Here is a 14,909-nt window from a genome sequence, read left to right as displayed (position 1 = left end):
GTCCTTGCTCTCAAGGATGTTATATTCTAATGTGTATATGGGGCAGTCAGGGAGGATTAGTGCCTCTGGTGGAGGGCTTACTGAGTCCTTTTCAGGGCTGCTCTTCCACCTTTAGTGTCCAACTTCACCCAACTCTCACCTGTGACTGTAAACCATTTTGGCAGATGGACTAAATCAGGTTGAGCGTATCCAACAAGCCTTAAACCCTCAGTGAAGAAGGGGGATGTCTACCCTAAGCATGTGAAGACTTCTTCCAGAGAAATGGGCAGATGGGAACAATACCTCATCTGTTGCCTACCACCTTTTTGCGGAAAGGCAAGGATTTTTGTTCATAACTGATCAATTTTTTTTAAGCAATTGGGGTTAAGCTCAAGTTTACACAGCCAGTTATTTCTGGGTGTGGGGCTAAGTATCTGAGCCCGGATTTGATCCCAGGTTGTCCCGACTTTGGGGCCGGTGCTCTTACTCACTGAGCCACCTGGCCACCCCTAAGCAATTGGAGTTAAAGAACTTGCTCAAGGTTATGCTGCCAGGTGTTTCTGGGTGGGTGCTAAGTGTCTGATCCCGGATTCGATCCCCAGGTCATCCTGACTCTGGGGCCAGTGCTCTTACTTGCTGTGCTATCTGGCCTCCCCTGACCCACACTATTAAGGTATCCTCAATACAAAAGCTGCTGTGGGCCATGCTTAGTTTAGGGGAACCTTCCTTCTCCTACAAAAGAGTGAGAGATGAAGGAACAGACAGGAGAAGACTTGTGGGTACAGCAGAAGGTATATGGATTTTGAGTCAGACATCCTGGGTTAGATCTCATCCCTTCTACTTACTATCTGTGTAACTTGGGGCAATCACGTCACCTCATCTGTAAAATGAGGATGTTGAATTAGAATGGCATCTAAGGTCCCCTTCAGCCCTAATCTATGATCCCATGAGCTTCTGTCCTTTCCTCTGGCTCCTCTCCAGGTACCTCTGTTCTCTCCTTTCCTGAGGCTGCAATTATCCTCCTCAGACGCAGAGATAATGTCTCTGCCATTTCAAGTCTTTTGTGACATGGTATCTCAAAAAAGGTTAAAGAGACATCTCTCTTAGTCAAATAGTGATTAAGTATATGCAGTGGTCCTGTCCTCATGCCATCCCTATCTCTGCATGTTCTCATGTTTTGCATTTCTTGTAAAACTAGTATTGTATCTTGTAAAATTATACTGTGCTCTCAAGTTACCCTGGTTCCCTCCTCTAGCCAGCAGATCTCTTTTGAGATGGAAACAGAATTTACCAGAATTCACTTGTTTTTAAGGCTGCCCCACCCCCTACTTCATCCAACCATTAGCTCTAACCCACTGACCTCTTCTGCCTGCTCCTGTGAGACTAAGTAGAAACTTTTCACAAGATTTCCTAGTATGTAAATGTTTCCTTTTATTCTGGGTGGAGAGCTACCTGGAAAGATTTTTTTTTTGGTAAGATTTTGAGTTCCCACATTTTTTTCCTCCCTCCCTTCCCAAGACAGCAAGTGATCTGATATAGGTTATACATGTACAGTCATGTTAAACATATTTCCACGTTATTCATGTTGTAAAAGAAGAATCAGAACAAAAAGGAAAAACCACAAGAAAGAAAAAAAATACCAAAAAAGTGAAAATAGAATGCTTTGGGCTGCATTCAGAATCCACGGTTCTTTCTCTGCATGTGGATGGCATTTCCCGTCATGAGTCTTTTGGAATTGTTTTGGATCATTGTATTGCTAAAAAGAGCTAAGTCTATCATAGTCAATCATCTCACAATGTTGCTGTTACTATGTACAATGTTCTCCTGGTTCTGCTCACTTCACATCAATTTATATAAGCCTTGCTACATGGAAAGATTGGCATGGTATCCCTGAGCTCTCTTGGGATCAGCACTTTTTTGTCCTTGGGCCTGGGTGCACTGATCCTATCAGTCTGAAATTATGTTACCATGTACCACAGGGTAAATGTCCTTGAGGTGACTTAAAATGCTTATACTATAATCATAAAATCTCATATATGTTTCATATTTATGAAATATGACTTTGCAGTGTTAAGCAGTTTGAATTAACCTTCTGAAGCCAAAAAGAATCCATTGGAGGTTTCCTCCATCTTTTCCTGTGTTGCTTGATGCTGGTCTTTTCTGCCCCTAGAAGGGCGAGTAGTTAGTGATCACACAGTTTCTGCAAATGTCCAAATGTCTCAGGAGTACAGAAATGTCTGAAAAAAAAATCTGTAAAAGTGCCTTTAAAAAAGACATCTTTGGTACAGAAAACATCAAGAAATAAACTAAACTTACATGTAGGCTTCCATAATGAAGTGTTAGCAGATGGTGGGAAGCAAGAGGGGGGGATTCTAATGGATTTTCTGGTGCAAATATGAAAAATTGTTCAAACTTTACTGTTTCAGTGTTCTCTACAGCAGAGATAATATGTATGGCTTATAGACAATTAAGGAATACAGAGAAGCCACCTTTCACACCTCCAAATGCTGTTAAGGTTGGCCACAGAGCACAGAACCAGGGTCAATGAGTGGAAATGAAAGAGAAGCAGATTTTAACCCAATACAAAAAAAGTTTCTCACAATCAAAGTTGTCCAAAAAGTAAAATGAGTTGTACTATGAGGCAATGAGTTCCCCATCACTGAAGGTCTTCAAGTAGAGGAAAGATGGCCATTCGTTAAGAATGGAAGAGGAAACTTGCAGTTTCAGAGTTGACTGGGTGACCTCTTAGGCATCTTCCAATCAACTAGAATCTTGTGATTCTGTTTATATGTGAAAGAGTCCTGCACTTGAATCAGAAGAAATGGGTTAAAAATCCATGCCAGGTCTAATTACTTATTACCTGTCTGACCCTGAGCAAGTTACTTACCCTACTCTCCTTCAGCCTCTGCCTCCTTATCTGTCAAGGGAACTGGTTGATTTCAGATCTCCTCTAAGAACCTTCCAACTCTAAATCTTATGATTCTATGTCAGTTGATCTTTTCTTTTTTTAATCTCATTACATTTTTTATTGTAATGTAAGGAAGTTTTCTGCCTCCTGGTTGTTTCCATGGTATTAAAATTCTGTACAAAGCACATGTCATTGTTTGGTCATTTCAGTTTTGTCGGACTCCTTTTTAAAATTTGTTTATTTTTAGTTTACAACATTCATTTCTATGTCTTCATTTCTCCCTGTCTGTCCCCTACCCCACCCCCAAATAGTGAGCTTACTGAATACCCCTTCTCCTAATCTGTTCTCCCTTATATCCTCTCTCATCCCCATCCCCAACTTTCTAGTAGGGCAAGATGAATTTTTATATCCCAGTGCCTGTATATCTTGTTTCCTAGTTGCATGTAAAAAGCAATTTTTTAAACATTTGTTTTAAAAACTTTGAGTTCCAGATTCTTTCCCATCTTCCCTCCTCACCCACCCCCACTGGGAAGATAAGCAGTACAATATAGGTAGTACATGTGTAGTTAAGCAAAACGTTTCCATAGTAGATATATTGTAAAAGACTAACTATATTTCCTTCCATCCTATCCTGCCCCCCACTTATTCTATTTTCTCCTTTGACCCTGTCCCTTTACAAAAGTGTGTGCTTCTAACTATCCTCTCCCCCAATCTGCCCTCCCTTCTATCATTCCTCCTCTTATCCCCTTCCCCTCTACTTTCCTGTAGGGCAAGATACCCAATTGAGTATGTATGTTATTCCCTCTTAAGCCAAATTCAATGAGAGTGAGGTTGACCCATTCCCTTTCACCTTCCTGTTCTTCCCCTCCAGTGTAACAGTTTTCTCTTGCCTCTTTTATATGGGATAATTTACCCTATTCTATCTCTCCCTATCTCCTTCTCTCATTATATTCCTCTCTCACCTCTTAATTTTATTTTTTAGATATCATCCCTTCCTATTCAACTGATCCCTCTGCCTTTGTATACATATACACACACTCACATATGTATTTATACACACTCCTTTATAAACATATATGTATACATATGTATACATACACGTAGACATATATCCATACTATCTATATATTATACTATACTCTATACTACATACTATATATATACACTATACTATCATATAACTATCCTCATACTGAGAAAAGTCTCATGAGTTACAATGATCATTTTTCCATGTAGGAATGTAAATAGTTGAACTTTAATAAGTTCCTTATGATTTCTTTTTCCAGTTTACCTTCTCATGCTTCTCTTGCTTCTTGTATTTGAAAGTCAAATTTTCTGTTCAGCTCTGGGTTTTTTTGTGTCTGACTCTTTGTAACCCCATTTGGGTTTCTCTTGCCAAAGATACTAGAGTGGTTAAATATTTCCTTTTCCAGCTCATTTGAGGAATTCCTCAAATGAGGAAACTGGGGCAAATAAGGTTAAGTGATTTGCCCAGGGTCACACAGCTAGTAAGTGTCTGCAGATGAATTTGAGCTCATGAGCACGAGTCTTCCTGACTTCAGGCCTGGGACTCTATTTACTGCACCTCTTAACTGACTACAAAAGACACAAGATTACTGGAAATTGAAAGCAAATTAAAAGCTCACTACTAAAACTGGTGTTCTCCAATACTTGAATGATAAAAGCTATGAATGTGTAATCCTGTGATAACCAGAAGAGAGAGAGGTTAAACAAGGAGCTGTTCCTGTTGGTTTTGTCAGGGAGGGAAGAACATGAAGAAACAGATCTCTGTCTTACAAGACTTTCATAAATAATGAGGATTTAAACACAGATTCCATTGTTCTTTCAGACGTCTTGAGAGGGAGAGCAAAGAAAAAGTAAAACCTGGCCTAGTAGGTGTTAACTAAAAAAAAACAGAGAGGAGTTTTTAACTAGCTAACTAACCTATTTCTCCCAAATTAGCAGATAGCAAAACTTTCACTGAATTCAAATCTTCCTCAAACTTTCTGAGTAAATGTTTAGACAAAGTCTTTATGACATCGAGATGAGGATTTTTCCACTGTTGGCTCCTCAAGAGGAAATGATAGAGATCTGGGGGCAAAGGATAGAGACACTGAACATTCTTTAACGTCCATGGAGATTCAATCTAGATATTGTTCAGCTCCCATTCAAGGAGCTTGTGAGTTGGTTTGGAGACCCTGGAGCTTCTCTTCTGTCTTGGAGTTTATAGATGGGGGGATCCCTCAGTATAGACTTTCTGATACATTATCCAGGAATCTCTACACCTTTGGGAAGTCCTTTAATCATTACAATACCTTTCACATACTCATGCATGTTCATTTCATCTCTTTCTCTCCCTCTCTTTAGGGAGAATTAGCTAAATATTCTTCAAAAAATATCTGGGGTGGGGCAGAGTCAAGATGGTGGAATAAAAGCAGGGACTTTCTTAAGCTCACCACCAAACCCCTCCAAATACTTCTAAAAAATGACTCTAAACAGATTTTAGAGGTGTAGAACCCATAAAATGACAGAGTGAAACACATCTCCAACCCAACAGCCTGGGAGACCCACAGGAAGGGTATATTGTACTGGGTTGGGAGTGGAGCGCAGTCTGGCATGGAGTCCTCCAGGTGTGAGGAGGCCAGAGCAGGTCTCAGGGAACTAAATCGTTGGCAGTAGTAGCAATTTCCAGACTTCTCAACCCACAAACTCCAAGAACAGCATGGAAGGTCAGTGAGGGAACTCTGTGAGACCCAGGTGAAAGAGGAGTGTGCAGTCTGGCCCCAGTCCCAGGGTGGCAGTAGTGGCTGCTTCTGGAGCTCTGGGCCCACAGTTGGTGGGGGACCCAGTGGCTGATACAAAGCCCATCCTGGGACAGTATGCCCCCCCCCCCCTTGCCCACTGAAAGCAGAGTCATGCCTTGACAAGGAGTTAGAAAATCAGTTATTTGACTGGGAGGATGAATAAACAGCATAAAAAAGTCAGACTATAGAATCTTACTTTGGTGACAAAGAAGAATAAAACATAGAACCAGAAGAAGACAACAAAGTCAAAGCTCCTACATCAAAAGCCTCCAAAAAAATATGAATTGGTTGCAGCCCATGGAGGAGCCCAAAAGAGATTTTGAAAATCTAGTAAGAGAAGTAGAGGAAAAATTGCGAAGAGAAATGAGAGTAATGCCAGAAAATCATGAAAAACAAAAATGTCTCTAGAATTCTCTGCTACTAATTTACTGTTTGAATTGAGTAAGTCACTTAACCTCTCCAGGTCTCAGTTTCTAGCTCTGTAAAATCAGAAGACTGAACTACCTGATCTCAGAGATGCATCCTAGCTCTAATAATCTAAAAGTCATCTTTTTACCCCATTCCTGCTGGTAACGTCTTTCCCTGGGACCTTATATATTCAGGCAGTTTCACAGCAGTCTTTGAATTAGACTCTGTAAACCCAGCAGAGAATGTCCAGGTTAATTTTTCTGAAGTGCTGTTTTCCTCATGAGATCTTAGATTCATAATCTTCAAGCTGGAATGAACCTCAGAGATAATCTATTTCAGTTTGTCATTTTACAGGTGTGGAAACTGAGGCCTAGGAAGGTTTAGTAATTTGTCCAGGGTCACATAGGTAGTAAATAGTTTCAGCCACAATTGTAAGATGCTCAAAAATCAAGTTCTCAGGCTCCAAATTTATTCCCTACTTTAATATCTTCAGTATTTTTATCCATCAATTTATTTTTGGTCCTAGCACTCCATTTGTGGAAACTCCCTTTACCAATGTAGATTAGCAATTCATCCATAATTTATATTTTTGAAAGTTGCCAGGGATTCAAGGGGTTAAGACACAAAGCTTGTATGTGTCAAAAATGGAAGTTGAGCTCCAGTGTTCTTGATTCAGAGGCTGAGTCTCTAACAATGCAATGCTCTCTCTCTCTCTCTCTCTCACAGTAGCTCCTTATTGGCTATTAAATCAGAATATGACTCTTTAGATTGATATCTTAGCCATATTTTTCAGCATCACCCAGCATGATGTAGAAATAAGCCTTCCAGGTTAACCCTGGGCTTAGAGAAACTGGGTCCACCATCATCTTTGGAGCAGGATCTCCCTGAGGAGAGATTTTAATCTCATCATCTGAGTCATCTTCCTCTGTAATCCATCCCCTTCCTAGAGCAGGGGAAGGGATCTGGACAGTAGGGACCTTGACCCACATACCACACATGCTATGCTGACTCTCACCTTACACAAGCTCTTCTCTTTGCCTAGAATATGTAGCACCCTGGTTCCTCCTGATACAAATGCCATTCATTCTTCAGAGTCCATATTAAATCTCATTTACTCCAGAAGTTTTGGCTGATAACTCTAGCTCTTGGCATCTCCTTTCTGTGCTTTAGAGTTCATCTCTCACAAACATCTTGAAAGTAATAATACAACTCTGATTTCTAGGTGCATACCTTTTCTTTCCACTGAAATTATGAACTCCTTGAAGGCAGGGAATAAGATGCTCAATAAATATAGGACTTCCTCTCCATCTAAGAGGACTAGGTTCTTGAGAGTCCATTAAATAGAGACACACTCCAGGATTTGTCCCTGGAATGAAAATGCATTGGTATTTCCCACTTTTCTTTCCAAAGTTTTCCTTTTGCCATTATCTCTTTAGTTTTTCAGATTACAACTGGGAGGAAGTCTCCACTAAGTGGCAAAAAAAAATTTCCGATTGTCTCCAATAAGAGTTTTTCACCTTATTTCATGATTTAACCAAAATATATACTCTTGGCCTTGCCTGGGTTGTCTGGAGGCAATAGCAGTAGCTGTCATGAAATGTGGGGCTAGGAATAAAGGGCACTACGGTTCCTTGTCATGTCATAAGAGATTACAGTGAATATTCCAGACCACAAATCCTGAGTCTTGGATTTCCCCTTTTCTTAAATTAAATGGGATAATAGATGTTTAATAAGTTCTCATTGACAACTTGGCAATTTTCTTTTCCTATATTAATTATCTTTTTAGAATTGACTATGAGTATTATCCATGAGAAATAAAACAATGAAGAAAAATACTACTGTGGGCTTATAATTTTCTTTTTATTCCTAGGCTGGCCACATCTGTGGGGATGATATAGATCTCATTGATGGTCACCCTACAGGGTCACTGAGAATATCATTTGGCTACATGTCTACTTTTGAAGATGCACAGACCTTTTTGAAGTTCATCATAGCAACCAGGTTAGGTAAAGCAGACAGTAAACTTCCCTTTCAGATAACTCCTGGGGAAACCACTGCCATATCAGTAGAACCTGTGGTACAAGAAGCAAGGGTCAATGGGCATGAAACTGGGAAACTGCCTGAGGAAGATGTCCTTCTCCATGCTGAGCTGAACAATTCCTCTGTGACTCTGAAAGCCATGGATTCACATCCCCCTGAGACTGAGCCAGGAGGTAGCCTACACATCACTCCATTGACCTCTACAGCAGCACTTGATGGCGGGCTCCCACCACTAACTATCACAAATATCTATATTTACCCCATCAAATCCTGTGCCGCCTTAGAGGTATGTTTTTTTGTTTTTGTTTTTTGCTTTTTGGAGGGCAATTGGGGGTGTGACCTGCCCAAAGTCACAGGGCTAGTAATTGTGTCAAGTGTCTGAGGTTAGATTTGAACTCAGGTCCTCCTGACCCCAGGGCTGGTGCTCTATTCACTGCACCACCTAGCTGCCCTAGGAGGTATGTTTTTTAAAAATGGCCTTGGGAATGTTCTTTTTTTTTTTTTTTTTAACTTATTAATTTGTTTGTTTCCTTTTAGTTTACAGGATTCAATTCCACAATTCCTTGAATTTCACATTTTGTCCCCCTCCCTCCCTTCCCCCCCATGGCGGCTTATAGTCAAGTATAGGGTCTGTAAATACTTTCACATTATACGTTGGTCAGGTTATAAGGACGGATTGTACCAGCTGGAATGAAAAATGGTAAAGAGGACATAGAACCAATTAAGAGAACGAAAAAGATCAGGTATTTTGCTTCCACCTGGATATAAACTTAGTTCTTTCTCTGGATGCACATTTTTCCCTCCATCATGCGTCTTTTGGGATTGACTTATATCACTGAATTGCTGAGAAGAGTCCAGTCTATCAAAGTTGGTCATCACACATACGTTGTGTCTGTAATTGTGTACAAATTTCTCCTGGTTCTACTCTTCTCACTCAGCATCAGTTCTTTTAATCCTCTCCAGGTAAATAGGAAGACTGCCTGCTCCTCGTTTCTTATAGCACAATAGTATTCCATAACATGCATATACCACAACTTGTTCAGCCATTCCCCAATTGATGGGCACCCCCTTAATTTCCAATTCTTTGCCACCACAAAAAGAGCTGCTATAAACATTTTTGTACATATGGGTCTTTCTCCCATTTCTGTGATCTCTTTGGGATATAACCCTAGGAGTGGTATTGCTTGATCAAAGGGTATAAAAGTATTTATAGCCCTTTGGGCATGGAATGTTCTCTTTTAACATAGTTCTTATCTGCATACAGCAACCTCATCATAAAGCAAAGAAAAACATTTCATACAATACAGTCATTGGGGTAGGCCTGGTGTGCCAATGAGATAGTGCATGTGAGGTGTTTTGGAAGTTTTATATCCACTGTACAAATGTCAGTAGTTATTATCATTATTGTTATTGCTTTATTATGCTTCTGTCCCTTGTGATCAAAGATTACCTTACTTACAATGCATTACTGAAAAGACCAATGGGTGAAACACAGTCTCTTGAATGTTCCTAAAGTTCTTCTGAACTCAATTTTCAGAATAAGTTGAGTACAGTTCTCTAACTTGGAGAGATCCTTGCTGTAATTAGAATTTATTTTATTGGTTATTTTATGTCCACTTCTCCTGGTTCATTTTTCTATCCCCAAGGCCTAGCACAGGGCCTGATGATTAATAAATGCTTATTGACAGACAAGTATTCTCTCTGGGCAATCCAATCAAACAAACATTTACTAGGTACCCATGCATGACACTGTGTTAGGCTCTGGCACAACAAAAACCAGCCCTTGACCTCAAGGGACTTATATTTTATTGGGTTCAAATTTTACTGAAGGCATTTACTACCAGTGTGACCATAGGCAATTCATCTAACTTCTCTTTACCTCAATTTCCTTATCTGTAAAATGAGAGGGTTGGACTCTAATATTCCTTACAACTCTAAATTTTATAATACTATGATCCTACTGAAAATAATTAATTCTATATTAAAGATTGTAGAATCATAACTCTAGATCTGGAAGAGACTAGGTCATCTACTCCAATACCCTCATCTTACAGATGAGGAAACTGAGGCCCATGGTGGTTAAGCGCCTTGCTGGAGGTCACACAATTGGTAAGCATCAGAGACAGGTTTTGAACACAGGTCCTCTGACTCCAGAGCCAGTGGTCTTTTGATGAACCACACTGCCTCTTTCTTGTTAAATTTTGATTGAATGGGTTGGAGCCTGAATGAAGTAAGACATGGTGGTCAGGCCCATCAAGAGTTGGAATAATCACTTGGGCTAAAGCTATGACTGAATTGGGAGACAGGAGTCCTCCATCTTGGAAAGGACTGTGTGGAGATGGAATGGAATAATGGAAAAAGTGGGAGAGCTGGAGATTGGAGAGCTGAGTTTGAATATTGGTTGTTATTCTTACTAGCTCCATAAACATGTATTTGTCCCAGTTCTCTCTTTCTAAATACTTTCCAAACCTTAAAAGGCTATATAAATGTCATCTGTTACAATTTTCCCCCTATCTTCTCTCCTCTTTTTCCTTTAAATGATATGAATCCATTAATTCAATGTTTATTAAATTATAATTTGTTATTATTCAGTCATTTCTAGTTGTGTCCAACTCTTTGTTAACTAACCTCAATTAGGGATTTCTTGACAAAGATACTGGAGTGGTTTGCCATGTCCTTTTCCATCTCATTTTACAGATAAGGAAACTGAGACAAACAGGGTTAAGTGATTGTCTCAGGGTCACACAGTTTAGAAGTGTCTGAGGCCAGATTTTAACTCAGGAAGATGAGAGTTCTTGACTCCAGGTCCAGCATTCTATCCACTGAGCAACCTAACTGCATATATATTATTATATATAATAAATTGCATCTGTAATATATAAAATTGTATGTATTATTGTAATTATATAATGTTATATAATTAAGTTATAATCCTCTTACCTTTGAGAAGTCCGTGTACAAACTATGCTGAAAATATTTATGCAATAATTTATGTAAAGTGTTCTTGTCCAAAGCAAGCCTACATTTTAAATTTTAACTTTTATTTTAATTCTCCCTCAGGTTACCAAATGGCCGATCGGAAACCAAGGATTGTTATATGACCGAAACTGGATGGTTGCAAATCACAATGGAATTTGCCTCAGTCAGAAGCAAGAGCCTCGTCTCTGCTTAATTAAACCCTCAATTGACCTGCAGCGAAAGACTATGGTCATTACAGCTGAAGGTAAGAAGCAGTCACCAGCTCATATTCACATTTCTTCCTTTGCTAGAAGTAGTGTGGTGTAATAGAGAGTCAGCTACAAGACAAAAAGGCCTCAGCTCTGTTCTGTTGTTCCACTTTCCAGCCAAGTGAATTGTGTTGAGTTTATTAAGTCTTATGGGTCAAAATGAAAGGTCTAGAAACAGCATGAATAGAATAAAAAGGCAAAATAGTTCATTTATTTGGTCCTCAGTTTCCTCTTCTGTAAAATGAGGGCAATGGCAAATACCAAGCCTTTTTGACAGGGTCGTTGTGAAGACAACACGGAGATGATGGAGGAAAGTACAGGTCTGATGATATCATTCTCCTACTACATACAACCCTGTACCTCCCTATTACTTCTAGGGTCCAACATAAGTGCCTCTCTCTGGTATTTAAGGCATTTCACAACCTGGTTCAAAATTACTCTTCCAGTCTTATTGCAAATGTAACCCAGGGCCAAAGCCCATTTGTCATGACTCCTTATTAGGGGAGATTGATTATTTAATGATCCCTTCCTGTGTGAAGGTGGAGTTGGTGAGAGCTTGAGAGAAGAGAAATCTTAGTCTTTCTGGCTTCCAATTTCTATAGAGAAGGAATGCGGTTCCAGATTCTCTTCTGGTCCCAGAAAGGAGGGAGCAACCCTGGTAAGAAGTTCACACATAGGTTGTGAATCATATACATTATTCTCCTTCACACATTCTTCAGTTCAGTCAAACTCACCTGCTTTCTCTTCTTCATATGTGCTACTCCCATCTCTGGTCACTGTGTCTTTTGTACACTGTCACTCATGCTTGGAATCTATTTTCTCTTTATACCTCTCTGTTTCCTAGAACCTATGGTTCCCTTCATAGCTGATTACCTTGGCTTCTGGTGTCATCATCCAGCCCCAATTACCTTTTATTTAATCTCTCTCTCTCTCTCTATATATATATATCTTATTATTCATGTACATGTTGTCTTCCCCATTAGATTACATGCTTCTTGAGGATAGGAACTATTTCATTTTTTTCTTTGCATCACTAATGTCTACCCTAGTGCCCAGCACAGAACATGTATTTAAGAATTTCTTGACTGACTTATTTTTTTTAAAGCAGTTGGGGTTAAGTAACTTGCCCAAGGTTACACAGCCAGTTATTTTGTGTGGGTGTTAAGTATCTGAGGCTGGAACTGATCTCGGGTCCTCCCGACTCTGGGGCCGGCACTCTTACTCACTGTACCACCTAGCCAACCCTTGACTGACTTCTTAAAGTATATATCATATATTATTTTTATTTTAGTAGAACAGGTATCAAGGATTGTTTATGTTTTAATGAATAGACAACAGTATTTTTCCTGGCAGCTAGCAAGGTATTTTTGTAACCCTATGAAAGTAAACTGATAGCTTTAACTCCTGCTGGTTATGGAAATAATCTGAAATAAGCAAAAGAGGCAAAGAGATAGGGTAAGATTAATTTTCACTTCAAGTTTGGTGAACTGAGGGTCTCTGTTCAGAGACTTGTTAAAATCTGGGGCTTCTGAGAGAAAATAGGACTTTGATATTGGAATTCTACGATGTCCACCTTACCTGGATGGTCTAGTGAATTCCTTTGATTTGCTAAAACTTTCTGACGTGATCCTGTGACACGAACAGTCAGCTTTAAATTGTCTGAGACAATTTTTAAGGGAAATCCTATCCCAGGATATATATTTGACATTGTTAGCTTTCATTCCTTCTTTGGTCATTCCAGAGAAGTACAGTAACTTGGAAATCTCCCCCCCCCACCAAAAGAAAGGCTATAGGTAGCTTTATCATTCTATTCAGTGTGGCAGGGATAATGGAAACTGTTTTTAACAAGGCTATGCATGTGCTAAGATGTTCTCCATGTGGCCAGTGGGTGTTGCTATTATATAACACAATGTAACCTTAACCCCAAACCCACAAATTTCTGAACATTTTCTTTTCTGGCATCTGACAAGCCTTTGTTTTCATCTTTATTTCTTTTTTTTTTTTTAAACTATGAAAAGTTTATCCCTAGGGGAAAAAAGTAGACTCATAATACTCATGCTACATCTTTAAATCTAGCCTCTTTTACAAAGTCCCTTGGCTGTTTTGCCCTGTTACTTGAATGAAAGCAAAAAGGAAGGAAAGAAGGCTTCCTTCCCTCCTTATTGGGACTAGGACATGGTTTAGTGCCTTCCTGCACTCAAATAAGGCTATTCTTTATGTTCTCTATTTACATAAGTATCATTTGCTCTAAAAGGACAATCTAAGAATTTTCCAAATGCCAAACTTCATTGGAGTTTGGTGAGATAATGATAGCTTTGTCATCTTTGGGTTTCCACTACCCTCCCTACTCCCAATGTAATGCATGCAGTGTAAGTATTAATTGGATAAATATATGCTAAGTGGCATGCAAAAAACAAGGACATGACTCTTGAAATTGATATGACTCATGAAATTTATAAACCAGTTGGAGACATAAAACACACATAGAACAGTTACATAATAAAAGGCAGCAAAGATAGGATTGGTCTAGACAAAAATGTCAGAGGGTTTCTGTGGAGGAAGTGATCATTGTACACTGTCATGATGGAGGAATGCTTCCAGGTAGAATTTGAACTGGGTCTTCAAAGCTAAGTAGAATTTGGGTAGGTGGGCAGAAACATTTGCCTATATTGCAGAGAAAAGAGAAGAGAGCAGTATAAGGGCCTGGGAAGAAGGTATAGAGGCAGGTAAGAGAAAAGTGTGTCTGAGGATGGGGCAGGGTTGGTACATCTGTCTACTAGGGAGTAGTGGCAGATAGTTGGAAAAATAGATTGGGGTCAGATTATGGAGTTCTTTGAATACCAAGCTTCAGAGTCTGGACTTTATCCTACAGGCATGTGGAGACCTCTCTAATATTTTTGAGGAGAACAACACAATGAAAGCAGGGTTTTAAGAAAATTGACCATAAGGTCATTGGTTTTTGTGTTGGGTGGCTTTATATTTGCATGTTGTAAGGATAGATTTGAATAAATGATTGATTGAATGAAAGAAAGTTGTTTGATGTATAAGATAGGTGAAGGAGAGAGAACAAATTATTGATTGAATGAAAGAAAGTTGTTTGATGTATAATATAGGTGAAGGAGAGACTAGGGATAGAGTAACCAGTTAGGGAGGCTCAAAGTAGTGTGGTTGTGATAGTAGTGGAAGTAATCATGACAACTAAACTTTAAAATAACCGAAAGTTATACCCGTGTTTCCCCGATAATAAGACACTGTCTTATTATATTTTTTGGAAAGAAAAACACCAGAGGGCTTATTTTCAGGGGAGGGCTTATGTTGTCCTGCCTCAGCTCTCCTCCGCGGCACTGCTCTCAATGGCGCCAGCAAGCAAATCACTGGGGAAGAACAGGATTACGCGCTCACTGCTGCAGCTCTGATTGAATGCAGCTCGGAGCGCGGCGTGCGTTTCATGGGGGCGGGGGGACGGTGCATACAGAGGTGTAAGGGTTATGGGATTTAAAGATCTCCCATGCCCCATGGACGTGCTGACATAGCAGAGCAAGA

At 39.6% G+C, this 14,909-nt stretch overlaps 1 protein-coding gene across 4 annotated transcripts in view; it reads left to right on the top strand.

Annotated features, from left to right (window-relative positions):
• Window positions 1–14,909, top strand: part of MOCOS (molybdenum cofactor sulfurase) — a 107,777-nt gene that overhangs the window by 36,043 nt on the left and 56,825 nt on the right. For all 4 annotated transcript variants that reach the window (XM_069075793.1, XM_069075811.1, XM_069075801.1 and 1 more), the window contains 2 exons: window positions 7,970–8,425; window positions 11,200–11,362. In XM_069075793.1, the coding sequence (XP_068931894.1) occupies window positions 7,970–8,425; window positions 11,200–11,362 (619 nt within the window). The remainder of the gene's footprint in view (window positions 1–7,969; window positions 8,426–11,199; window positions 11,363–14,909) is intronic.

The sequence above is a fragment of the Petaurus breviceps genome, unplaced genomic scaffold (genome assembly GCF_028583685.1).
Source record: "Petaurus breviceps papuanus isolate PSGF00001 unplaced genomic scaffold, PetGlider_PUasm1.0 151, whole genome shotgun sequence".
Classification (NCBI taxonomy): Eukaryota; Metazoa; Chordata; class Mammalia; order Diprotodontia; family Petauridae; genus Petaurus; species Petaurus breviceps.
This window is presented reverse-complemented; position numbering and strand designations above follow the sequence as displayed.